Source organism: Heterodontus francisci, chromosome 5, assembly GCF_036365525.1.
Source record: "Heterodontus francisci isolate sHetFra1 chromosome 5, sHetFra1.hap1, whole genome shotgun sequence".
Taxonomy (NCBI): Eukaryota; Metazoa; Chordata; class Chondrichthyes; order Heterodontiformes; family Heterodontidae; genus Heterodontus; species Heterodontus francisci.
In genome coordinates this window covers 60,517,013-60,544,516 of record NC_090375.1, presented here as the reverse complement: position 1 = coordinate 60,544,516, position 27,504 = coordinate 60,517,013, and the positions used below count along the sequence as shown (strand labels likewise).

The window sequence follows — 27,504 nt, the reverse complement described above, 5'->3', positions numbered from 1 at the left end:
GTATTCTGGGGTAGATCCCATCAGGCCCTGGGGACTTATCTACCTTAATGCTTTGCAAGACACCCAACACCACCTCCTTTTTGATAATGAGATGACTGAGACTATCTACACTCCCATCCCTAGGCTCATCATCCACCAAGTCCTTCTCCTTGGTGAATACTGATGCAAAGTACTCATTTAGTCAATGGAGATGCAGTGGCAGACATTTAAGGGGATATTTCAGAATACACAGAAGAAATACATTCCAACAAGAAAGAAAAATTCCAAGGGGAGGACCCACCATTCGTGGTGAACTAAAAAAGTTAAAGATAGTATCAAACTTCAAGAAAAAACATATAATTGCGCAAAGGTGGGTGGAAAGTCAGAAGATTGGACAGAATATAAAGAACAGCAAATAATTACTAAAAGATTGATAAGGAAAAATTAAAGTATGAGAGAAAGCTAGCTAGAAATATAAAGACAGATAGTAAGTTTCTATAGGTATTTATAAATAAAAGAGTTAAAGTGAGCGTTGGTCCTTTAGAAAGTGAGTCTAGAGAATTAATAATGGATAATAAGGAGATGGCAGATGAATTGAACATGTATTTGCATCGATCTTCATTGTAGAGGATACAAGTAACATCCCAGAATTAGCTGTAAGTCAGGAAATGGAAGGGAGGGAGGAACTCAAGAAAAGGTTATTGCAAAAAATAAAAGCACATGGTAACACATTGGCATGGATAGAAGATTGGCTAGCTAACAGGAAAAAAAGAGTAGGCATAAATGGACCATTTTCTGGCTGGCAAGATGTTACGAGTGGTGCACTGCAGAGATCAGTGCTGAGCAATCAACTTTTTACAATGTATATAAATGATGTGGGTGAAGGGACTGAAGGTATGGTTGCTAAATTTGCTGATGACGCAAAAATAGGTCGGAAAGTAGTTTGTGAAGAGGACATGAGGCTACAAAGGTATATAGATAGGTTAAGTGAGTGGGCAAAGATCTAGCAAATGGAGTATAATGTGGGAGAATGTGAAATTGTCCATTTTGGCAGGCAGAATAAAAAAGAAGCATATTATCTAAATGCTGAGAGATTGCAGAGCTCTGAGATGCAGAGGGATCTGGGTGTCCTGGTGCATGAATCGCAAAAGGTTAGTATGCAGGTACAGCAAGTCATTAGGAAAGCTAATAGAATGTTATTGTTTATTGTGAGGGGAAATGAATACAAAGGAAGATTATGCTTCAGCTATACAGGACATTGGTGAGACCACATCTGGAGTACTGTGTACAGTATTGGTCTCCTTGTTTAAGGCAGGATGTAAATGCGTTGGAAGCAGTTCAGAGAAGATTTACTGGACTAATACCTGGAACGGCAGGTTGCTTTATGAGGAAAGGTTGGATAGACTAGGCTTGTATCCACTGGAGTTTAGAAGAGTAAGAGGTGACTTGATTGAAACATACAAGATCCTGAGGGATCTTGACAGAGTGGATGTGGAAAGGATGTTTCCCCTTGTGGGAGAATCTAGAACTAGGGGTCACTATTTAAAAATAAGGGGTCACCCATTTAAGACAGAGATGAGGAGAAATTTTTTTGAGAGGGTCGTGAGTCTTTGGAACTCTGTTCCTCAAAAGGCAGTAGAAGCAGAGTCTTTGAATATTTTTAAGGCAGAGATAGATTCTTGATAAGCAAGGGGGTGAAAGGTTATTGGGGTGTAGGTGGGAATGTGGAGTAATCAGATCAGCCATGAACTTTTTGAATAGTGGAGCAGGCTCGAGGGGCCACTTCTCCTAATTCATATATTTGTATATTCCTGACCTGACTGCAGCCTTTAACATGGTTGACCACATTATCCTGCTCCAATGCCTCTCCATCATCCTGCTGAGTGGGTCTTTATCAGCCTTCTGTCTTGTGAGATGATGGTTTGCGCCTTGGTGGTCAACTCTGTTAAACAGCATCTGGTATGGCTCAGGAGCCCCACTCTGGCATGGTAGTCTCTGCTGCACTTGCAACAGATGATGACAGTGGGCTGATAAGGTGCAAGGTTCACTGGCCTCTTTTCTCTGGGCCCTTGTCTCAGCCAGCTGAGCTTTCCGTTTCTCCTCACCTCTTCCAATGTCCTTCCAGTCAGCCTTCACAGGTCACCGCCATCAGCAACTGTCTCCCAGTTGTTTGTGTCGATGATAATATCTCACTTGCAGTTGTCCTTGTAGCGGAGGTATGGACATGCAGCAGGTTGTGACCCAGTGGCCAGTTCACCGTACAGAAGGTCTTTGGGTATATGGCCATCATCCATCCGATAAATGTGGCTGAGCCAGCTTGGACATCATTGGCTTCGTAATGAGTGTAAGCTGACGAAATTAGTGTGCTCCAGGACCTCTGAGTTGGTGACCTTGTCCTGCCAAGAGATGCCGAGGATGCATCTGAGACAGCGACGGTGGAAACTGTTCAGTCTTTTCTCCTGGCTAGCATTTGTTTTCCAGGCCTCACTACTGTAGAGGATTGCACTGAGGACACAGGCTGGGTAGACTTGCAGTTTGGTGTTCTCCGTCAGGTTACTGTTCCACACTCTTACTCAGCTTGGATATAACAGCTGCAGCTTTTGCAATGTGCGTGTTGATTTCAGTATCAAGTGCCAGATTGCTGGTGATTATGCAGCATAGATATGTGTAGCTATTAATAACCTCCAGTGTCACATTGTCCATTTTAATTGATGGCAGTATGGCAATGTCCTGGACCATGACATTTGTTGTCTTGATGCTGATCGTCAAACTAAACTCTTTACAGGCATGAGAGAGTCTGTCCATTTGCTGCTGAAGATGTTCCTCAGTATGGCATGCAAGTGCGGCACCATCAGCATAGAGCAACTCTCTGATGAGGACTTGGCGCACTTTTGTCTTGGATCTCAGGAGGGCAAGGCAGAACAGCTTTCTGTCAGTTCTGGTTTGAAAATAGATACCCTCTAGATGCACTGAAGGCATATGACAGGAGCAAAGAGAAGAATACGCCTAAGAATGTCAGCGCCTGAATGCAACCCTGTTTGACCCCACCGCAGATCTCAAAGGGTTCCAATGTTGCCCCATCAGAGCTGACTTTACCCATCATTTTGTCGTGGAAAGTGACGATCACACTGAGCAGCTTCGGCAGGCAGCCAGTTTTCTTCAATTTAAATGAACCACCTCTGCTGACATGGTTGATGAAGGCAATATATTGTGGTCTCCTTTGTTCACGGCATTTCTCTTGCAGCTACTGGACTGAGAAGATCATGTCGGTTGTGGATCTTCCAGTTCTGAAACCACACTGGGATTCAGGATAGATACGTTCAGCCAAGATCTGCAGCCTGACGAGGACAAGGGCAAATACATTTTCCACGATGCTCAGCAGGGAGCTGCTCGCTTGGTTCCATTCCTATTTATCGAATGATAGCCAGAGAATCATCTGCAACGTCTTCTGTTCCCACTACTGCATGGTGTCCTCTAAGAATCTAAGCTTTGTCCCCTTCTAATCTCATTTACATGCTGCCTCATGGCAACAGCATCCGAAAACACAGTGTCGGTTTTCAAATGTGTGCTGACGACTCCCCACTCTCCCTCACCACCACCTCTCTCAACTCCTAGCCTGCTGCTAAATTTATTAGATTACTTGTCTGATATCCAGTACTGGATAAGCAGAAACTTCCTCCTCCTAAAGATTGGGAAGACTGAAGCCATTGCTTTGGTCCCTGATACAAACTCCATTCCCAAAACACTGACTCTATCCCTTTTCCTGACAGTTGTCTGAGGATGAACACGGCTTTTCACAACCTTGGTGTCATACTGGACCCCAAGCTGAGCTTCCTACCACACGTCTGCGACATCATTTAGACCACCTATTTCCCGTTCTAATATTGACTGACTCTGCCCCGCCTCAGCTCATCTACTGCTGAAAGTCTCATCCTGTTAGCTCTAGACTTGATTATTCCAACGTGCCCCTGGACGGCATCCCACATTCTACCCTCTGTAAACTTGAGGCCATCCAAAAACTCTACTGTCCTTACTCACCCCAAGTCTCTTTCACCCATCACCCCTGTGGTCGCAGACCAACACTGGCTCCTGGTTAAGCAATGCCTCAATTTTAAAATTCTCATCTTTGTTTTCAAATACCTCTGTGGCCCTCCTCATCTCTAATTTCCTTCAGGCCCTCAACCCTCAGATACCTGCAGTCCTCTAATTCTGGCCTCTTGAGCATCCCAGATTTTAATCACTCCACCTTGGTAGCCTTCAGCTACCAAGGCCCTAAGCTCTGCAGTTCCCTCCCTAAACCTCTCCATCTCTCTATTTGTCTTGCCTCTTTTAAGATGCTCCTTAAAACCTACCTCTGATCAAGCTTTTGTTCATCTGCCCGTATATGTCCTTGCGTGGCTTGGTGTCAAATTTTGTTTTATAATGCTCTCCTGTGACGCACCTCAATGTTTTATTATGTTAAAGGTGCTTTATAAATATGAGCTGCTGCTGTTAATGTGTAGCTATTGCCTCTGCCGCTTGTGCACTAGTGAAGAGCAATGAATCAGTTTAGGTTGTGCGGGTCCTCATCCGGTAGATGTCAATATCTTATGTAGACAGGGTTGGATTAGGCTGCAATCATTATAGTTATGAGACATGACATATGCTAAATGTAGCATGCTTGGGAGGAACACCTGACATTGGAACTATGGTTCCCAAAACTTTCCACCACTGAGGTGTTCCTCGCCTGAAGTCTGGGTTTGTTGTAGTCTGATTGAGAAGAGATTGATTTTTATGGTAAGTAAACAACTCTATTATCATTGTATCATGCAATTACCAGAATGTAAAAGGCAAACTAGATGAACCTTGGTGTTTTTCTGTCTAGCGATTCCTATGTTACCTCACGCTGACACTCAGCTTCTGGGCTCATGTTAAGAATTTTGGGCAGGATCCCAGCATGAGTCATGCCTTCAGCATGCCGGGGCTGCTCAGCCAAAGCCAGTACAGAGACCCAGTTTCCACTTTAGTGCTGTAAATGGATGTGTTTAAAGCTTTACCCAGCAGCTGGTTGAATGCCTTGTTTAGTGTGGTTTTAAAATGTGGGAAATACATAGACGTTACAATATGGAAACAGGTTATCCAGCCCAACAGTCCATGTTGGTATTTGCCCTTCAGGTGAATAAATGGTTCTACCCACATTTACCCACCCTGTTCCCATATCCACTTAACCCCTTGTCCTTCATCCACCTATCCAATTTAATCTTGAATGTTGACATATGCTTTTATTATCCTTGTCTGTGCCAGCACTGGGTTTTAGTAAAGTGTATTGATGTGTGTGAAATGTCCATACATGTCCACATGCACTGTGCAAAACTCTCAGCAGTGCAGTTATAGTTTCTGTCTGAGAGTGAGTTGTGTGTTGAGGAAACTGAGCTGTGCAACATAGGTGGGAGCAAGTACAGCCAGCTACAGCTTTGTCACTGGAGGTGGGAACACTGTGTGATGTGTACTGTCTTCTGGCTCAGGATGTGAGAGCACGACCTGATTTTGTCCTGAACTTTACAGGTACCCCATTGTGTTCCTAGCTTGTGCTGCATTGACTGATCCCAGTCAGCACTGTACAATTGACTTCAACATCTGTAGGCTTTAGGATGGGGAAAAAAATCAACCAATACCTCATCCAAATCAAGTGACTCTGCCTTGGTGGAATGCACTATGTGGGTGAAAGCTTTGGACCTGGCTATGATGCACTTCATGATTGAATATTCAACCAACTCTTGCTGTTAAAGAATCACCACTTGGAAACAGTACAGAAAAGCTCTCTGCACTCAGCAACAGTTGCTACTTTTAATAGAGAAGAGGAGACAGTGGGAGTGGGTGGTGCTGGGGAAGTGATGTGATAGAAACCAGACTGTTTCTCACTCAGCCATTAGTTAACCTCCTGTCATACATTTGTGTTGCAGGTGGAATCTTGTGCTTCTTGCCAGGGTGGCAGGAGATGCGAGGGGTTCAGCAGAAACTCGAGGAACGCCTTTCAACTAGGAAAGAAAACTACATCATTTTACCCGGTGAGTGTCTATGTAAACTCCGTGCATTAAGGAAACAAGTGAATCTCCTGTGGGTGTCCTCCCAGTTAATCAGAGGAAATGTTGTGTTTTCTTCTGACCAAAATGACAGATAAAAGTGGATGACTGGAACCACAGCATCACCAGTGATGGGAAGACTGAACATCATATCCTTGCCGATTAGAATGATAGGAGCCAGTTTTCGCAATATACTTGAGGCATTTTGTCTGTGTTACTAATGTCATTATTGTGACAAACAGGAAATCTCAACCATTTTGTGTACTTTTATAGGTATCTACCTCTGGCTGTGAGGGATTGTGTGACTGTTTCTGAGCCATGTAACCAGGAAGGTCCAATGTAAAATAGCTAGGAACAATAGTAGAGGCATTATAGATGACTGCAGTGCGTCAGGAAAGTGAAAACTTGCCGCCAGTTCTCCTACTGATCACTGTTTAGTGACTCCTACTGGAAAGTGTGTGCACCCCTGTTGAGGCTTATCTGTGATGGCACCCACAGTCAAATAACCTGTCAGTATTTGGCTTGCAGTTGGTATGTGAAGAATGGCCACTTGTGCAAAGTAGTGAAAGGTGGCCAGTGCTTGTGGAGCTGGAGTCCCGCAAGAGTCAACCCCTTTGGGAAAAGAGGTGTAGCGGGGGAAAAGGGACAAGAAATTACAGCCGAGATTGAGACAGTAAATTAAACCAGGCCAGTCTTTGACATGGAAAACCAAATGAGTGTGTTAGCATTGCTCGCAGCAGTAAACTCATCCATATTGGAGTAAGTTTTACTTGTATCCCCTTATCATTCACAAAGTATCTCTGCAGTCATTTGCGGGAGTTTGAGTTTTCTTTTTCCACCACCCGTGCCAGTAATCTGTTCCACATAATTACCACTCTTTCAGTAAAGAAAGTTCCTTCTGCATTTCCTATTTTTATTTGTTTGTAAATATAACCCTTCGTGCTTAAATTCTGTACACAGCCGAAAAGCTTATTTGGATCCAATTTGTCCAAATGTTTCACAATTTTAAGTACTTACACTGTATCCCCTCAGTCTCTCTTCAAGAGAAAAAAGACCCAGATTGTCAATATTTTGCTGCTGTTTTTCCAGATGTTAGTGTGCAAATTCTCAGTGGACTTTGTCTACATGACAGCAGTCACTGCCTGTCAGAGCAAATCATTATATCTGAAGCACGATGAGATGTTTACAAGAGGTGGTATAAGGCATTGTTTAAGTATATGTCATCTCTTCTCACAGTTCACTCCAACATCCCTGTGATGGATCAGCAAGAGATCTTCCATCAGCCGCCCCCTGGGATGAGGAAAATTGTCCTAGCCACAAACATTGCAGAGACCTCAATAACTATTGATGATATCACACATGTCGTCGACACAGGGTGTCACAAGGAGCAGCGCTACGATCTGAGGACAAAGGTAACCTGGGTTGTTTAAAATTATTTTGCGAGAGTAGAGGACAGCTGTTCAAATTAAAAGATGACAAATTTAGAATTGATAGGAAAATCATCATCTCACAAAGTGGTCAATACTTGGAATGGACTTAAGTAATTGAAACAGGAACCTGCATGCAAATTGTCTGCTGCGTTTGTCAACATAATAGTTGTCATAGATCATAGAATATTGCTGCATAGCAGGAGGCCATTAAGCTAATTGTGCCTGTGCCAGCTCTTTGAAAGATCTATCCAACTAGTCCCAGTTTAGTTTCCTCCATTACCCTGCAAATTTTTCTGATTCAAGTAAACAGCCAACTCAAAACTGGGCATCCATGAGACGCTGTGGGCCTTCAGCAGCCGCAGAATTGTACTCGACCACAATCTGTAACCTCATGGCCCGGCATATTCCCCCATGCTACCATTACCATCAAGCCAGGGAATCAATCCTGGTTCAATGAAGAGTGCCGGAGAACATGCCGAGACAGCACCAGGCATACCTCAAAATGAGGTGTCAACCTGGTGAAGCTACAACCCAGGACTATTTGCGTGCCAAACAGCGGAAGCAGCATGCGATAGAGTGACGTGATCCCACAACCAATGGATCAGATCTAAGGTCTGCAGTCCTGCCACATCCAGCAGGAGGAGGAGGCTCCACAAATATTCCCATTCTCAATGATGGGGGGAGCCCAGCACATCAGTGCAAAAGTTAAGGCTGAAGCATTTGCAACAATCTGGGAGAGTCAACGTGGTTTTGTGAAAGGGAAATCATGTTTGAGTAATTTATTGGAGTTCTTTGACGAAGTAACAAACAACGTGGATAAAGGAGATGTGGTGTACTTGGATTTCCAAAAGGCATTTGACAAGGTGCCACATCAAAGGTTACGAAGCAAAATAAGAAATCATGGTGTAGGGAGTGACATATTGGCATGGATTAAGGACTGGTTGGCAAACAGGAAACAGAGTGGGGCATTTTCGGGTTTGTAACTAGTGGAGTGTCAAAGGGATGACTTGGATGAAGAGACAGAATGTAATCGTTGCTAAATTTACTGATGGCACATAGATAGGTAGGAAGGTAAGTTGTGAAGAGGACATAAGGAGTCTGCAAAGGGATATAGATAGCTTAAGTGAGTGGACAAAATTTGACAAATGGAATATAATGTGGGAAAATACGAATTATCCACTTTGGCATGGCAGGAAGTATAGTGAAGTGGCACGGTATACAGATACAGCAAATAATTAGGAAGACAAATAGAATGTTGTTGTTTATTGCAAGGGGAATGGAATATAAAAGTAGGGATGTTTTGCTACTGTTGTATAGGGTATTCGTGAGACCACATCTGGAGTACTGTGTGCAGTTTTGGTCTCCTTATTTGAGAAAGAGTATAAATGCTAGAGGCAGTGCAGAGAATGTTCGCTCAACTGATACCTGGGATGAGGGGTGGTTACCTTATGAGGAGTGGTTGGACAAGTTGGATCTATCCATTGGAGTTTAGACGAACGAGAGGTCATCTTATTGAAACATGTAAAATCCTGAGGGGACTTGACAGGGTGGATGCTGAAAGGATGTTTCCCCATGTAGGAGTCTAGAACTAGGGGACACAGCTTAAAAATAAGGGGTCGCCCATTTAAGACGGAGTTTAGAAGAAATTCTTTTCTCTGAGGGTTGGTGAGAGTCTCTGGAACTCTCTTTCCCCAGAGACTGGTAGAGGCAGGGTTATTGAATGTTTTTAAGGCAGAGGTAGATAAATTCCTGACTCCCAAGCGAGTCAAAGGGTATTGGGGGTAGGTAGGAAAGTGGAGTCGAGGCCACAATCAGATCAGCCATGATCTTATTAAATGGCAGAGCAGGCTCGAAGGGGCCGAATGGCCTACTGCTCTTTATTCGTATGTTTGTATACATGTTCTGTCGTGAGTGCAGCCAGAGCCAGGCCCATGGCACCATGGCTGGCTCAGCTGCACAGGGGCACACAAAGAAGACTGGAAGAAAAATAATGATAGGAGATTCGATAGTTAGGGGAATAGACAACTGTTTCTCTGGCCGCAGATGCAAATCCAGGTTGTTGTGTTGCCTACCTGGTGCCACGGTCAAAGATGTCACTGACCTGCTGCAAAGCACCCTGTGGGGGAAGAGTGAACAGCCAGCAATCGTGGTCCATATTGGTACCAACGACATAAGTAGGAATCATAGAAGGTTTACGGCACAGAAAGAGGCCACAGCCCATTTTGTTTGCGAGGGGTGTGGTCTTGCAGGCAGAGTTTAGGGAGCTCGGTAAGAAATTAGCAAGCAGGACCTCAAAAGTAGTAATCTACAGATTACTCCCGTATATCATGTGCAAATGAGTATAGCAATAGGAGGGTAGAACCAATGAATGCATGGCCGGAAAGATGGTGCAGGAGGGAGGGGTTTAGATTCCTTGGACACTGGGACCAGTTCTGGAGAAGATGGGACCTGTACAGACCGGAGGGGGTTGCACCTGAACAGAGCTTGGACAAATTTCCTTGTAAGTGATTTGCTCATGCTGTTGGGGAGGTTTTAAACTAACTTGGCAGGGGTGTGGGAACCAGGAGATAATACAGGAGAGGAATACCAAGGTACATAGAAAATTGGGAGAGACAGATTGCACTAGCATAGGAAATAGTAAGTTATTAGGTGTGGTCAGAGTAAGAGGGGAAGTAATGAAGTGTGAATTAGGGTTACTATGCATATATGTGAATGTGGAGTAAAGTGATACCCTTTGGTAGGAAGAACGAAGGTTGAGAGTCTTTGGAACTCTCTTCCCCAGAGGCAGGGTCACTCTAAACTAAAGGATACAATTCTAAAGGGGGTGCAGGAACAGAGACCTGGGAAGTTATGTGCACAAATTGTTGAAGGTGGCAGGGCTGATTGAGAAAGTGGTTAAAAAGACCTACAGGATTCTGGGCTTTATGGATAGAAGCATAAAGTACAAAAGCAAGGAAGTTATGATGACCTTTATAAAACGCTGGTTTGGCTTCAACTGGAGTATTGTATACAATTCTGGGCACCACACTTTAGGAAAAATGTGAAGACTTTAGAGAGGGTACAGAATGGTTCCAGCGATGAGGGACTTCAGTTACATGGGTAGATTGGAGAAGGTGGGTTTGTTCGCCTTAGAAAAGAGAAGGTTGAGAAGAGATTTTATAGGGATGTAAAAAATTGTGAGGAGTGTAGACATAGTAGATAAAGAGAAACTGTTCCCATTGGCGGAAGGGCCGAGAACCAGAGAACACATCTTTAAGGTGCTTGGTAAAAGAACCATCGATGACTTGAAAAGCTTTTTTATGCAGCAGATTGTTAGGATCTGGAATGCACTGCCTGACAGTGTGGTGGAGGCAGGTTGAACTGTGGCTTACAAAAGGGAATTGGATAAGTACCTGAAGAGAGAAGATTTGCAGGGCTATGGGGAAAGGGCATGGGATTAGCTGAGTTGCTCTTGCAGAGAGCTGGCATGGACACAATGGGCCAAATGTTATGCTTCTGTGCTGTAATCAATCTATGAAAACAGCCATAGTCGACAACGGAGGTGGGGGATAACTTAAAACTGAAGATAAGAGCATACGAAAGTATAAAGAATAGTGTAGACCCAGGGAAATGAGAGAGAGAGATGAATACAGCAAATATGAAGAGAAACTTTCAAGGTATATCAAGACTAACACAATTTTCTGCAATTATATTAGAAGAAAAAGGGTCGTCAAGGATAAAATAGGCCTTTTAAAAACATTGCTGATAATGCAATTTAAAATAAAGAAATAGCAGACTTGTTAATAATTACTTTGTGTCCCTCTTCACAGTAGAGGAAGAGGAAAATATGTCTGTTATTCCAGGGAAACTACTAATGAATCTCGGACTGAAACTCATTAAAGTAACATAAAGAAAACAGTATTAGAAAAAATAATCGTATTAAACATTGACAAATTCTCAGGACCTAATGGTTTCCAGCCCTAGGGTTTTAAAGGACCTAGGTGAGGAAATTACAGATGCTTTAGCCATAATCTTCCAAAGCGTGCTCGATTCCAGAATCATCTCTTGATTGGAAAATTGCAAATGTTAACTCCATTATTTAAAAAAGGTGTGAGAGAAAAAAAAGTCTAACATCTATAAATGTCGAAGATCTGTTGTGGAAAGTTATTGGAATCAGTAATTAAGGATAGTGTATCTGAGCACTTGAAACAATTTGAGCTGATTAGAGAGAGTCAACATAGATTTGTGAAGGGTAGGTCATGTCTAATGAACCTAATTAAATTTTTTGAGGGAATAATTATTGTAAGGTAATGTCTACGGATGTTTAAATGGACTTCCAGGGGGCACTGGATAAGGTTCCACCTAAGAAACTACTGGCTAAAATTTACATTCATGGATTTGAATACAAGCTATTGATATGGTTAGGAGATTGGTTAGGCAGTAAAAGTCAAAAATAGGGATGATGGGATATGTTTTTGAATTGGAATGAAGTGATTAGTGGTGTCCCACAAGCTCTCTGCTGGGGCCTCATCTATTCACTATATTAATAACTTAGATAATATAGAGAGCCATATTTTCAAGTTTGCCGGTAACACGCAGATTGGTGGCATAGTAAGTTGTGTAGACGAAATGACAAAGCGACATTAATAGATTAGGTGAGTGGACAAAACTATAGCAGATGGATTTCGACACAGCTAAGTGTGAGGTCATCCATCTTTTAAATGGTAAGCTGGGCACAGTGGAGGTCCAAGGAGATTTAAGGGATCATGTTCAGAGATCAGTAAAACATAGTAGTCAGGTACAAAAATTAATCAAACAGGTTAATGAAATGTTAGTCTTTATAACAAGAAAGCTAGAATATAAAGGGAAGGAAGTTTTGCTGCAACTGTGCAAAGCACTGGATAGATCACATCTGGGGTACCATGTATTCCCTGGAATGTAGAATGTTCTTAGTTATAAATGACATCCTATGAGACTGTGACGACAAGAAACTATCTCTCCTTGTCCTTTTCGACCCCTCTGCAGTCTTTAACATGGTAACCACACCATCTTCCTGCAAAACCTGTCAACCATTGTCTGGCTGGGTGGAACCGCACTCGCCTGGTTCCATTCATATCTATCTAATAGCCATAGAGTTACCTGCAATAGCTTCTCTTCCCACTCCTGCACAGTTACCTCTGGTATACCCCTAAGGACCTATCCTTGGCCCCCTCCTATTTCTCACCTTGGGGGAGACGGTGGTGTAGTGGGACTGTCACTGAACTAGTAATCCAGAGGCCCAGGCTAATGCCCTGGGGACAGTGGTTCAAATCCCACCACAGCAGCTGGTGGAATTTAAATTCAGTTAATTGATAAAAATCTGCAATTGAAAGCTAGTCTCAGTAATGGAGTCATGAAACTATCAGTTGTTGTAAAAACCCTTCCGGTTCACTAATGTCCTTCAGGGAAGGAAATCTGTCTACTTTACCTGGTCTGGTACATGTGACTCCAGACCCACAGCAATGTGGTTGACTTTTAACTGCCCTCTAAAATGGCCTAGCAAGCCACTCAGTTGTCCAGGGTAATTAGGGGTGGGCAACAAATGCTGGCAGCAATATGCAGTAATAAACTCACTATACAGAATAAAAATTGAGAATGGTTCTCAAATTGACAGTAATATAGCATCAAAGTCTAAGACAAAAAAGGTAAAAATAAACAAGTTAATTTCTACGCACACAGTCAAGTTGGGCTCTATTTAAACATAAACTCTTGTTAAAGATTCAAGTGATAATTTTGACTTACATTGCACAGGTTTTGCAAAACAAAGAATAAAAAAATATATAGGTCAGTGAGCATAGGGGTGATAGGGGAACAGGACTTGGTGCAAGTCAGGGAAGAGTTTTGGATGAACTTAAGTTTATGAAGGGTAGAACACGGGAGTGCCTTTGCATAGTCAAGTCTAGAGGTAAGAAAGGCATAGGTGAAGGTTTTAGCAGCAGAAGAGCTGAGGCAGGAGCAGAGTCGTGTGATGTGTTGGAGATGGAATTAAGCAGTTCTTGGTGGTGTGAATATTTGTTTGGAAGCTCATCTTGGGGTCATATATGAAATCAAGGTTGCGAGCAGTCTGGTTCGGCCTCAGACAATTACGAGGGTGAGGGATGGAGTCGATGGCTAGGGAACAGAGTTTGTGGCGGGCACCAAAGACTATGGCTTTAGTCTTTCCAATATTTGATTGGAGGAAATTTCTGCTCATCCAGTACTGGGTGTTGGACAAGTAGTCTGATAATTTAGAGATGATAGTGAGGTAGAACTGATTGTCGTCAATGTACATGTGGAAACAGATGCTGTGTATTCAGATGATGTCATCGAGGGGCATCATGTAGATAAGGAAGAGGAGGGGGCCGAGGATAGATCTAAGAGGTAACGTTGCTAGAGCATGAAGAGTACATAGGAACAGGAGTAGGCCATTCAGCCCATCGAGCCTGCCCCGCCATTCAATGCGATCATGGCTGATCTTCCATTTCAGTGCTTTTGTCCCACACTATCCATAGGAACACAATGGCTACATAGTAGCCATGGCTATGACTGGATAGATAAGAATGAAACTAGGTGACTACAGTTCCACCCAGCTGGGCGTTGGTGGAGAGGCGTTGGAGGAGGATGGCGTAGTCTGCAGTGATGCTCTCGGCTGCAGGCAGGTTGGAAAGGACATGAACGAATAGTTTACCTTTGTCGCAGTCACATAGGATATCATTTGTTACTTTGATGAGAGATTTACATGCGAACATACAAATTAGGAGCAGAAGTAGGCCATTCGGCCCCTTGAGCCTGCTTTGCCATTCAGTAAGATCATGGCTGATCTGTTTGTGTTAAGAATTTCACACTCCCATCTACCCCGATAACCCTTGATTCCCTTGCCTAACAAGAATCTGTCTACCTCTGCCTTAAAAATATTCAATGACCCTGCCTCCACCACCTTCTGAGGCACAGAGTTCCAAAGTTGCACAACCCTCAGAGAAAACAATTCTCCTTATCTCTGTCCTAAAAGGGCAACCCCTAATTTTAAAACAGTGCCCTTTAGTCTGGACTCACCCACAAGAGGAAACATTCTTTCCACATCCAACTTGTCTAGACCCCAGGGCCTGACCAGGTGTATCCTAGGATGCTATGGCAAGCAAGGGAGGAGATTGCTGGGGCCCTGGCAGAGATTTTTGTAACATCGTTAGCCCCGGGTGATGTACTGGAAGACTGGAGGATAGCTAATGTGCCTTTATTTAAGGAAGGCAGCAGGGATATGCCAGGGAACGACAGGCCAGTGAGCCTTACATCAGTGGTGGGAAAGTTATTGGAAGGGATTCTGACAGACAGGATTTATATGCATCTGGAAAGGCATGGTCTGATTAGGGAGAGTCAGTGTGGCTTTGTGCATGGGAAATCATGTCTCACGAATTTGATAGAGTTTTTCGAGGAGGTGACCAAGAGGATTTACGAGGGCAAGGTGATGGACGTTGTCTACATGGACTTCAGCGAGGCCTTTGACAAGGTCCCGCATGGTAGGCTGGTCCAGAAGATTCGAACACATGGGATCCAGGATGAGCTAGCAAATTGGATACAAAGTTGGCTTGGTGATAGGAGACAGAGGGTGGTAGTGGAGGGTTGTTTTTCAGATTGGAGGCCGGTGACCAGTAGTGTGCTGCAGGGATCGGTGCTGGGCCCTCTGTTGTTTGTCATATATATTAATGACTTAGATGTGAATGTTGGGGGCATGATTAGTAAGTTTGCAGATGACACCAAAATTGGTGGTATAGTGGACAGTGAAGAAGGTTGTCTAAGGTTCTGGTCACCGCACTACAGGAAAGATGTGATTAAGCTAGAGAGGGTGCAGAAAAGATTCACAAGGATGTTGCCTGGTTTGGAGGGCTTGAGTTATAAAGAGAGATTGGATAGGCTGGGTCTGTTTTCCCTGGAGCAAAGGAGGCTGAGAGGGGACATGATAGAGGTATATAAAATTATGAGAGGCATAGATAGGGTAGATAGCCAGAGTTTGTTTCCCACGGTAGGGGTGACTAAAACTAGAGGGCATAGATTTAAGGTGAGAGGGAGGAGGTTTAAAGGGGATCAAAGGGGTAAATTTTTCACACAAAGAATAGTGGGTATCTGGAATGAGCTGCCAGAGGAAGTGGTGGAGGCAGGAACAGTAGCAACATTTAAGAGACATCTGGACAGGTATTGAATGAGCAAGGCATAGAGGGATATGTAATTAATGCAGGCATGTGGGATTAGTATAGATAGGCATTATGGTCGGCATGGACGCGGTGGGCCGAAGGGCCTGTTTCTGTGCTGTATGACTCTGACTCGATGACCGTTCAGGATCTTATAAACGTCAATCAAGTCTCCCCTCAGTCTTCCAAACTCCACTGAAAACAAGCCCAGTCTGTCCAACCATTCCTCATAAGAGACCTCGCTCATTCCAAGTATCAATTTAGTAAACCTCCTCTGAACTGCCTCCAACGAATTTACATCCTTCCTTCAATAAGGAGACCAGAACTACACACCGTATTCGAGATGTTGCCTCACCAATGCCCTGTATAACCTAAGCATGACATCCTTGTTTTATTTTCATTTCCTCTCGTAATAATTGAAAGCATTCCATTAGCCTTCTTTATTACCTGCTGTACCTGCAAACTAACTTTTTGTGACTCCTGCACTAGAACACCTGGATCCCTCTGCACTTCGGAATTCTGCAGTTGTTCTCCGTTTAAGTAATACTCTGCTTTTTTTATTCTTCCCGCCAAAGTGAACAACTTTGCATTTTCCCACATTATACCTCATCTGCCAGATTTTTGCCCACTCACTCACCTATCTATATTGGTCTGCAACCTCTTTAGGTCCTCTTCACAACATAATTTCCTACCTATCTTTGTGTCATCTGCAAACTTATCTTCCATGCCATTGCTCCCTCATCTAAGTCATTGATATAAATTGTAAAAAGTTGAGACCCCAGCACAGACCCCTGTGGGACTCCACTCGTCACATCCTGCCAGTCAGAAAAGGACCTATTTATGCATACTCTTTGTTTTCTGCCAGCCAGCCAATCTTCTATCCATGCCAGTATGTTACCCCCTACACCATGAGCAAAATTCTTTGCGCAATAACCTTTTTATGTGGCACTTTGTCAAATGCCTTCTGGAAATCCAAGTACAGTATGTCAACAAGCTCCCCTTTATCCACACGCCTTCCAAGGACTCCAACAAATTGGTTAAACATGATTTCCCTTTCACAAAACCATGCTGACTATTCCTGATTACCGTGAGTTTTTCTAAGTGTCAGATACAACTTCCTTAATGAGGTTGACCTTAATGAGGTCAAGGATGTCTCAGAGCGGTTACAGGACATTCTGAAGGGGGAGGGTGAACATGGTACACATTGGTGCAAACGACATAGGTTTAAAAAAAAAGATGAGGTCCTAAAAGCAGAATCTAGGGAGTTAGGAAGTAATTTGAAAAGTAGGACCTCAAAGCTAGTGATCTCAGGATTACTTACCAGTGCCACGTGCTAGTCAGAGTAGACATAGCAGGATATATCAGATGAATACGTGGCTGAAGAGATGGTGTGAGGGGGGAGGGTTTTAGATTCCTGGGACATTGGGACCAGTTCTGGGGGAGGTGGGACCAGTCCCAACTGGATGGGTTGCACCTGGGCAGGACCGGGACTGATGTCCTCGGGGGAGTATTTGCTAGAGTGGTTGGGGAGGGTTTAAACTGAAATGACAAGGGGGTGGGAACGTTTGCAAGGAGTCAGAGGAGATGGGGGTCGGGGGGGGGTGGTGGAGATCAAGGACAAGAACAAAAGACAGGGGAATAAGAAAAGTGATTGGCAGAGAACTCAAGGGCCAGAATCAAACAGGGCCACAGTGAAAAATAGTGGGAAGGGGACAAGTAATGTTAAAAAGACAAGCCTTAAGGCTTTGTGCCTCAACACGCGGAGCATTCGCAATAAAGTGAATGAATTAATCACGCAAATAGATATCAACGGGAATGATATAGTCGGGATTACGGAGACATGGCTGCAGGGTGACCAGGGATGGGAAATGAACACCCAGGGGTATTCAATATTTAGGAAGGACAGACAAAAAGTAAAAGGCGGTGGAGGTGCATTGCTGGTTAAAGAGGAAATTAGTACAATAGTGAGGAAGGATATTAGCTGTAACAATGTGGAATCTGTATGGGTAGAGCTGTGAAACAAAGGGGCAAAAAATGTTAGTGGGGGTTGTACATAGACCCCCAAACTGTAGTGGTGATGTTGGGAATGGCATTAAACAGGAAATTAGAGACACATGCAATAAAGGAATCTGTAATTGTGGGTGACTTTCATCTGCATGTAGATTGGGCAAATCAAATTAGTCACAATACCGTAGAGGAGGAATTCATGGAGTGTATACGGGATGGTTTTCTGGACCAATATGTTGATGAACCAACTAGAGAACAGGCCGTCCTAGACTGGTTATTGTGTAATGAGAAAGGAATAATTGACAATTTAGTTGTGCGAGACCCCTTGGGGATGAGCGACCATAATATAATAGAATTCTTCATCAAGATGGAGAGTGACATAGTTGATTCTGAGACTAGGGTCCTGAATCTTAATAAAGGAAACTGCGAAGGTATGAGGTGCCAGTTGGCTATGATGGATTGGGAGACGTTACTTAAAGGGATGACGGTGGATAGGCAATGGCAAACATTCAACGAGCGCATGGATGAACTGCAACAATTGTTTATTCCTATCTGGCGCAAAAGTAAAATGGGAAAAGTAGCCAAGCCATGGCTGACCAGGGAAGTTGGAGATAGCATTAGATTTAGGGAAGAGGCAAACAAATTCGCCAGAAAAAACAACAGACCTGAGGATTGGGAGCAGTTTAGAATTCAGCAAAGGAGGACCAAGGGATTGATTAAGAAGGGGAAAATAGAGTACGAGAGTAAGCTTGCGGGGAACATAAAAAACTGACTGTAAAAGTTTCTATCGGTATGTGAAGAGAAAAAGATTGGTGAAGACAAATATAGGTCCCTTACAGTCAGAAGCAAGGGAATTTATTATGGGGAACAAAGAAATGGCTGACGAGCTAAATGCATACTTTGGTTCTGTCTTCACAAAGGAGGACACAAATAACATACCAGAAATGTTGGGGAACACAGGGCTTAGTGAGAGGGAGGAACTGAAGGAAATCAGTATTAGTAGAGAAATGGTGTTGGGGAAATTGATGGGATTGAAGGCCGATAAATCCCCAGGGCCTGATGGTCTGCATCCCAGAGTACTTAAGGAAGTGGCCCTAGAAATAGTGGATGCATTGGTGGTCATCTTTCAAGATTCTATAGACTCTGGAACAGTTCCTACAGATTGGAGGGTAGCTAATGTAACCCCACTATTTAAAAAGGGAGGTAGAGAGAAAGCAGGGAATTATAGACCAGTCAGCTGACGTCAGTGGGGAAAATTCTACAGTCCATGTTGGATCTCATTAGTTGCACAAAGAGAGACGAAGTCCAACTGTAGCTTTAAGAAACTTTATTGCAGTACTTAATTGTTACATCTTCAGAAAACTTAACACTAAACTGCACTAAACTAAAACTAAAAGCAACACACAGACTGAACGAACACTGAACTAACCAACCTTTCGCACCAAATCAAGCCTTACTATAGTTATTCATACAAATCAGTAACACCTACTCTTTGTTCCCATTTGGTTTACTGACCCCTGCAGTTTCATCTGGTCAAAGCCTGATTGGTGTCCTGTCTTAGCAATTTGTTTTGACTTCTTGCTCCAGTTTTCCATCCCCTTACCTCCTTGTGAACCGTTAGGCTGATTGTTATACAAAAGGTTATTATTAAGCAGTATACAGCTGTCCTGATAGTTTATGTTTGTTAGTCTGCTTTTGCTGATAAGCTGCCTCTGCAGCTCACTTTAAATGTTCCCATTGTTCTATCCCCATAGTTCTGTTCCCACAGTCCATTATCAAAGATTTTATAGCAGAGCACATAGAGAACAGTGATAGAATCGGACAGAGTCAGCATGGATTTACAAAAGGGAAATCATACTTGACATATCTACTAGAATTCTTCGAGCATGTAACTAGTAGAGTTGATGAGGGGGAGCCAGTAGATGTGGTTTATTTGGACTTTCAGAAGGCTTTTGTCAAAGTCCCACATTAGAGTCTAGCGTGTAAAATTAAAGTGCATGGGATTGGGGGTAGTGTATTGCGATGGATAGAAAATTGGTTGGCAGACAGGAAACAAAGAGTAGGGATAAATGGGTCTTTTTCCAAATGGCAGGCAGTGACTAGTCGGGTACTGCAGGGATCTGTGCTAGGACTCCAGCTATTCACAATATATATTAATGATTTAGATGAGGGAACTAAATGTAATATCTCCAAATTTGCAGATGACACAAAACTGGGAGGGAGGGTGAGTTGTGAGGAGGATGCAGAGAGGCTTCAGGGTGATTTGGACAAGTTGTGTGAGTGGGCTAATGCATGGCAGATGTAGTATAATGTGGATAAATGTGAGGTTATTCACTTTGGTAGCAAAAACAGGAAGGCAGATTATTATCTGAGTGGCTATAAATTGGGAGAGGGGAATATGCAGCGAGACCTGGGTGTTCTCGTACACCAGTCGCTGAAGGTAAACACGCAGGTGCAAATGGTATGTTGGCCTTCATAAGCAAGAGGATTCGAGTACAGGAGCAGGGATGTCTTGCTGCAATTATACAGGGCCTTGGTGAGGCCACATCTGGAATATTGTGTGCAGTTTTGGTCTCCTTATCTGAGGAAGGATGTTCTTGCTAAAGAGGGAGTGCAGTGAAGGTTTACCAGACTGATTCCTGGGATGGTGGGATTGAGGTCTGAGGAGAGATTGAGTCGGTTAGGATTATATTCGCTGGAGTTCAGAAGAGTGAGGGCGGATCTCATAGAAACCTATAAAATTCTATCAGGAATTGACAGGGTAGATGCAGGAAGGATGTTCCCGATGGTGGGGCGAGTCCAGAACCAGAGGTCATAGTCTAAGGATACGGGATAAACCTTTCAGACTGAGATGAGGAGAAATTTCTTCACCCAGAGAGTGGTGAGCCTGTGGAATTTGCTACCACAGAAAGCAGTTGAGGCCAAAACATTGTATGTTTTCAAGGAGTTAGATGTAGCTCTTGGGGCGAAAGGGATCAAAGGGTATGGGGGGAAAGCGGGAACAGGCTACTGAGTTGGATGATCAGCCATGATCATAATGAATGGCGGAGCAGGCTTGAAGGGCCGAATGGCCGCCTCCTATTTTCTATGTTTCTAAGATCAATTCTAACACTTACCCCACGACAGACATCAAGCCCACTGGCCTTTAGTTACCTGTTTTCTCCCTCCCCGCTGCCCGCTTCTTGAATAGAGGGGTTATATTTGCTACTTTCCATTCTGATGGAACCATACCAGAATCTAACAGATTTTGAAAAATTAACACCAACTCATCGACTACCTCATTAGCCACTTCTTTTAAGACCCTTGGATGAAGTCCACCAGGACCTGGGGACTTGTCAGCCAGTAGCTTCGTCAGTTTGGTTAGTACTGCTTTCCTAGTGATTGTAATTTCCACTTCCTGATTTACAGCTATTGCCGGAATGTTTTTGTATCCCCTGTAGTGAAGACAAAAGCAACATATTTGTTCATTGCATCCGCCATTTCCTTATTATCTACCATTAACTCCCCATTCTCACATTCTTGAGGACCAAAACTCACTTTTTTCCTTTTTAAATACCTATGGAAACTGTTGCTATCCGTTTTTACATTTCTAGCTAGCTTCATCTCATACTCTAATTTCTTCCTCCTGATTAACCTTTTAGTCATTTGCTGCCGTTGTTTATATTCTGATCAGTCATCTGAACTGCCACTCATCTTTGCACAATTATATGCCTTTTCCTTAAGTTTGATGCTTTCCTTAACTTTATTTATTTATTTAGAGATACAGCACTGAAACAGGCCCCTCAGCCCCCAAGTCTGTGCTGACCAACAACCACCCATTTATACTAATCCTACATTAATCCCATATTCCCTACCACATCCCCACCATTCTCCTACCACCTATCTACACGAGGGGCAATTTACAATGGCTAATTTACCTATCAACTGCAAGTCTTTGGCTGTGGGAGGAAACCGGAGCACCCGGCGGAAACCCACGCAGTCACAGGGAGAACATAGAACAGTACAGCACAGTACAGGCCCTTCAGCCCACGATGTTGTGCGGACCCTTTAACCTACTCTAAGATCAAACTACCTACATACCCTTCAGTCTACTATCATCCATGTACCTATCCAAGAGTCGCTTAAATGTCCCTCATGTATCTGCTTCTACTACCACCGCTGGCAGTGCATTCCACGCACCCACCACTCTGTGTGAAGAACCTACCTCTGACATCTCCCCTAAACCTTCCTCCAATCACCTTAAAATTATGCCCCCTGGTGATAGCCCTTTCCGCCCTGGGAAAAAGTCTCTGGCTATCCACTCTATCTATGCCTCTCATCATCTTGTACACCTCTATCAAGTCACCTCTCATCCTTCTTCGCTCCAATGAGAAAAGCCCTAGCTCCCTCAACCTTTCTTCACAAGACATGCCCTCCAGTCCAGGCAGCATCCTGGTAAATCTCCTCTGCACCCTCTCTAAAGCTTCCACATCCTTCCTATAATGAGGCGACCAGAACTGAACACAATATTCCAAGTGTGGTCTAATCAGGGCTTTATAGAGCTGCAGCATAACCTCGCGGCTCTTAAACTCAATCCCCCTGTTAATGAAAGCCAACACCCCATACGCCTTCTTAACAACCCTATCAACTTGGGTGGCAACTTTGAGGGATCTATGGACGTGGACCCCAAGGTCCCTCTGTTCCTCCACACTGCCAAGAATCCTGTCTTTAAGCCTGTATTCTGCATTCAAATTCGACCTTCCAAAATGAATCACTTCACACTTTTCCAGGTTGAACTCCATCTGCCACTTCTCAGCCCAGCTCTGCATCCTGTCAATGTCCCGTTGCAACCTACAACAGCCCTCCACACTATCCACAACTCCAGCAACCTTTGTGTCATCGGCAAACTTACTAACCCAGCCTTCCACTTCCTCATCCAAGTCATTTATAAAAATCACAAAGAGCAGAGGTCCCAGAACAGGTCCCTGCGGAACACCACTGGTCACCGAGCTCCAGGCTGAATACTTTCCATCTACTACCACCCTCTGTCTTCTATGGGCCAGCCAATTCTGTATCCAGACAGCCAAATTTCCCTGAATCCCATGCCTCCTTACTTTCTGAATGAGCCTACCATGGGGAACCTTATCAAACACCTTGCTAAAATCCATATACACCACATCCACTGCTCTTCCTTCATCAATGTGTTTTGTCACATCTTCAAAGACTTCAATAAGGCTTGTGAGGCATGAGCTGCCCCTCACAAAGCCATGCTGACTGTCTCTAATCAAACCATGCTTTTCCAAATAATCATAAATCCTGTCTCTCAGAATCCTCTCCAATAATTTGCCCACCACCGATGTAAGACTGACTGGTCTGTAATTCCCAGGGTTATCCCTATTCCCTTTCTTCAACAAGGGAATAACATTTGCCACCCTCCAATCATCTGGTACTACTCCAGTGGACAGTGAAGACACAAAGATCATCGCCAAAGGCACGGCAATCTCTTCCCGTAATAACCTTAGGTATATCCCGACTGGCCCCGGGGACTTATCTATCCTCATGTCTTTCAAAATTTCCAGCACATCCTCCCTCTTAACATCAACCTGTTTGAGCATATCAGCCTGTTTCACTCTGTCCTCACAAACGACCAGGTCCCCCTCACTAGTGAATACTGAAGCAAAGTATTCATTAAGGACCTCCCCTACCTCCTCCGACTCCAGGCACAAGTTCCCTCCACTATTCCTGATCGGCCCTCCCCTCACTCTGGCCATCCTCTTGTTCCTCACATAAGTGTAGAACGCCTTGGGATTTTCCTTAATCCTACCCGCCAAGACTTTTTCATGTCCCCTTCTAGCTCTCCTAAGTCCATTTTTCAGTTCCTTCCTGGCTACCTTGTAACCCTGTAGAGCCCTTTCTGATCCTTGCTTCCTGAACCTTAAGTAAGCTTCCTTCTTCCTCTTGACTAGCTGTTCCACATCTCTTGTCATCCAAGGTTCCTTCACCCTACCATCCCTTCCTTGCCTCATCAGGACAAACCTATCCAGCAGTCGCAGCAAGTGCTCCCTAAACAACCTCCACATTTCTGTCGTACATTTCCCTGAGAACATCTGTTCCCAATTTAAGCTCCCCAGTTCCTGCCTAATAGTATTGTAATTCCCCCTCCCCCAATTACATATTTTCCCATCCCATCTGCTCCTATCCCTCTCCATGACTATAGTAAAGGTCAGGGAATTGTGATCACTATCACCGAAATGCTCTCCCACCGAGAGATCTGCCACCTGGCCTGGTTCGTTGCCAAGCACCAAATCCAACATAGCCTCCCCTCTATTCGTCCTATTTACATTGCAAACCCCGCACAGGCAGTACCCAGAACTGAACCCGGATCGCTGGAGCTGTGAGGCTGCAGTGCTCACCACTGTGCCGCCCACTTCTTTAGTTAACCACGGATAGTGGGTCCTCCCTCCCCTTAGAATTTTTCTTTAGAGAAGGAATATACATATTCTGAGTATTCTGAAATATCCTGTTAAATGTCTGCCACTGCTTCTCTATTGATCTATCTCCAAGCCTAGTAACCCAGTTCACTTCAGCTAGCTTAGCTTTCATGCCCACATAGTTACCCTTATTCAAGTTCAAAATACTGCTCTTAGACCCACTCTTCTTTCTTTCAAACTGGATGTCAAATGCAATCATATTGTGGTCGCTGCTACCTAGAGGTGCCTTAACTATGAGGTCATTAATTAATCATGTCACATTGCACAATACCAAGTCTAATATAACTTGCAGTCAGTTGTTTCCAGAACATGCTGCTGTAAGGAATTGTCTCGAAAGCATTCTATGAACTCCTCATCCAGGCTACTATTGCAATTTGACTTTTCCAGTTTAAATGTAGATTAAAATCACCCATGATTATTGCTATCCCTTTTATCACAAGCACCCAATATTTCTTCTTGTATACTTTGTCCTACATTGTGATTACTGTTTGGGGGCATGTAGACCACTTCCACTGGTGACTTCTTTCCCCTACTATTCCTCATTCCCACCCAAACCGATTCTACATCCTGATCTCCCGAACCAATGCCATTCTTGATTAATAGTGCTACCGGTCCACTTTTTCCTAGCTTCATATTCATGAATGTCACATACCCCTCAATAATCAGGACCCAATCCTTTGTCATTCTTCAGCCATGTCTCCATATTGGCTCTCAGATCATATTTATTTACTTCCATGTGCGCTATCAGTTCGTCTACTTTGTTCTGAATGCTACATGCATTCAGATACAGAACCTTCAGTTTTGTCTTTTTGTTATCTTTGTAACATCTAGTCTTGACTGTTGGTGTGTTCTTAGGTTTTTTCTCTCTGTCCCTTCCTGCCATTGTCTGACCTTCATTTCCCAGTGCACAGTGACTAGCACCGCAGCCTCACAGCTTCAGCGACCCGGATTCGGTTCTGGGTACTGTCTGTGCGGAGTTTGCAAGTTCTTCTTCAACCGTGTGGGTTTCCTCTGGGTGCTCCAGTTTCCTCCTACATGCCAAAGACTTGCGAGTTGATAGATAAATTGGTCATTGTCAAAATTGCCCCTAGTTTAGGTAGCTGGTAGGAGAATTGAGGGAAGGTGGGGATGTGAGAGGGTGAAAATGGGATTAATGTAGGATTGGTATAAATGGGTGGTTGATGTTCGGCATGGATTCGGTGGGCCGAAGGGCCTGTTTCGGTGCTGTATCTCTCCGACTATGACTCTAAATTACTAATCCGTTCTCCTGCCTTGACTCTACCCCTTGATTTGGTACATCTATTCAAGCTTGATCCCTACCACCTCCCCTAACCACACGCCCCCTTGTTTAATTTAAAGCCCTCTCTACTTCCCTAGTTATACGGTTTGCTAGAACATTGGTCCTGGCACAGTTTGAAGCAGAGCTGGGGCAGTACCTGAGGAGACAGAATCGTTAACAATATCAGCTAACATGGAAGCCAATAAGGGAAACTGGGTGGTCAGCAATTTAGTGGGAAGAGGATTGAGGGAGCAGGAGGTGGGTCTCATGGACAAGATGAGCTTGGAGAGGGCATGAGGGGAAATAGGAGAGAAACGATAGAAAGGTGCAAGTTCAGGGCTACTGCAGGGAGGAAGCTTAGAGGAAGTTTGACCCGGTTGGCTAGGGTAAGGGAGGGAAGTGGTCGAGGCAGCTGGTCTCGATCTTAGTGGCAAAGAAGTCCTTTAGCTCCTCACGCTTGTTGGACTTGTGGAGACGGTATGTAGTAGAGAAAAGTCGGGTGTTATCTTTGCATACCAGGAAGATCCTGGAATCGTGAGCAGTTTTGGCAGATGTGGGCTGGATCCAGTCGTACTTTGTGAAATAAAAACAGAAATGCTGGAAATACTCAGGACTGGCAGCATCTGTGGAGAGAGAAACAGTTCGTGTTTCAGGTCTGTGACTTATCAGAACTACAGCAAAGTGAGACAGTGCCAGAATCAGAAAGACTGAGGAAAACTGGGAGCTGGCAAAGCATTTACAGCATGAAAAGGAAGCTGCTAATGTATACAGTTAAGGTGCTCCATCACTCACTTTTCCTAAATTTGAGTAGAAAATAAGAAATGAACCCTTTGGCCTTGCACCATGCAAACTTCTGTCATTTAATCAATCCTGCCCTCCACCCTATCACAGACCTTCCCTTTTCTTCTTTTTCCCCACCCTCCCCCTTCCAGTTGCTCAAAACCGATTACATTTCTGAATTTTCCCAATTCTGATGAAAGATCACAGACCTGAAACTTCAGCTGTTTATTTCTGTGCAGATGCTGCCAGTCCTGCTGAGTATTTCCAGCATTTTCTGTTTTTATTTCAGAGTTTTATTTCAAAAAAAATTCCAGCATCTGTAGCATTTTGCTTTTCTTGCAGTACTTTGTGATCCAGCTAGATCTGGCAGTGATGATGAGGGTTTTTTTGGGGGGGGAATAGCCAGGATATGAGAGAGTAATGATTTTATGGGGTACTATAGCATCAAAGGTGAAGGTGAGGGCAATGCATGGGTAATCCTCTTACATAATAAAAGCAAAATACTGCAGAAAGAGGAAATCTGAAATAAAACTAAGTACAGGAAATACTCAGCTGGTCAGGCAGTATCTGTGGAAAGAGAAGCAGAGTTAATGTTTCAGGTCTGTGACCTTTCATCAGAATTAGCAAAGGTTAGAAAAGAATTCAGTTTTAAGCAAGTGAAGGGAGTTGGTGGGGTGGAGAACAAAATGGAAGATGTGTGATAGGGCAGAGGGCAATCCTCTTAATGGGTTATTACATGAAATGATGGAGCTTAATTCTTTATATTGCAGGTTTCATGTCTCAACACTGTTTGGATCTCCAAGTCGAACGTGAAGCAGCGGCGTGGGCGGGCGGGCCGCTGTCAGCCGGGTAACGCCTACCACCTGTTCGGCAAGGAGAGGTTGGAGAAAATGGATGATTTTCCAATCCCAGAAATCCTTCGCACCCCTCTAGAGAACATTGTGGTCCAGTCTAAAGTCCACATTCCTGATATTACGGTGTGTGGTGGTTTCTTATTCTTGGTGGATCCCTTCCTCTTTCCTCTACAGAATTATAGCAGCGATGGAGGCTGTTTAATCTATTGTCGCTTGTGTTTGGTCTCTGATGGAGCTCTCTGTTTTGTCCCATTTCCTGTCTTTTCCTCATTCAGCCCATCTTACCTATGCTGATTCTCTGAGTTCTGCCCGTAGTCTAATCCCCCTGAACTTTGCCCATACCTTTTAATTTTTCCTTTTTCTAATATTTATTCACTTCCCTTTTAGAAGTTATTATGGATTCTAATTCCACCATTATTTCTGGTCAGGCAATCTATGTCTTAACCTTCTGTGTGACAAAAAA

At 43.8% G+C, this 27,504-nt stretch overlaps 1 protein-coding gene across 1 annotated transcript in view; it reads left to right on the top strand.

Annotated features, from left to right (window-relative positions):
* Nucleotides 1–27,504, top strand: part of dhx30 (DEAH (Asp-Glu-Ala-His) box helicase 30) — a 116,714-nt gene that overhangs the window by 55,668 nt on the left and 33,542 nt on the right. The window contains exons 10-12 of the mRNA XM_068031534.1: nucleotides 5,922–6,026; nucleotides 7,278–7,453; nucleotides 26,958–27,164. Of these exons, the coding sequence (XP_067887635.1) occupies nucleotides 5,922–6,026; nucleotides 7,278–7,453; nucleotides 26,958–27,164 (488 nt within the window). The remainder of the gene's footprint in view (nucleotides 1–5,921; nucleotides 6,027–7,277; nucleotides 7,454–26,957; nucleotides 27,165–27,504) is intronic.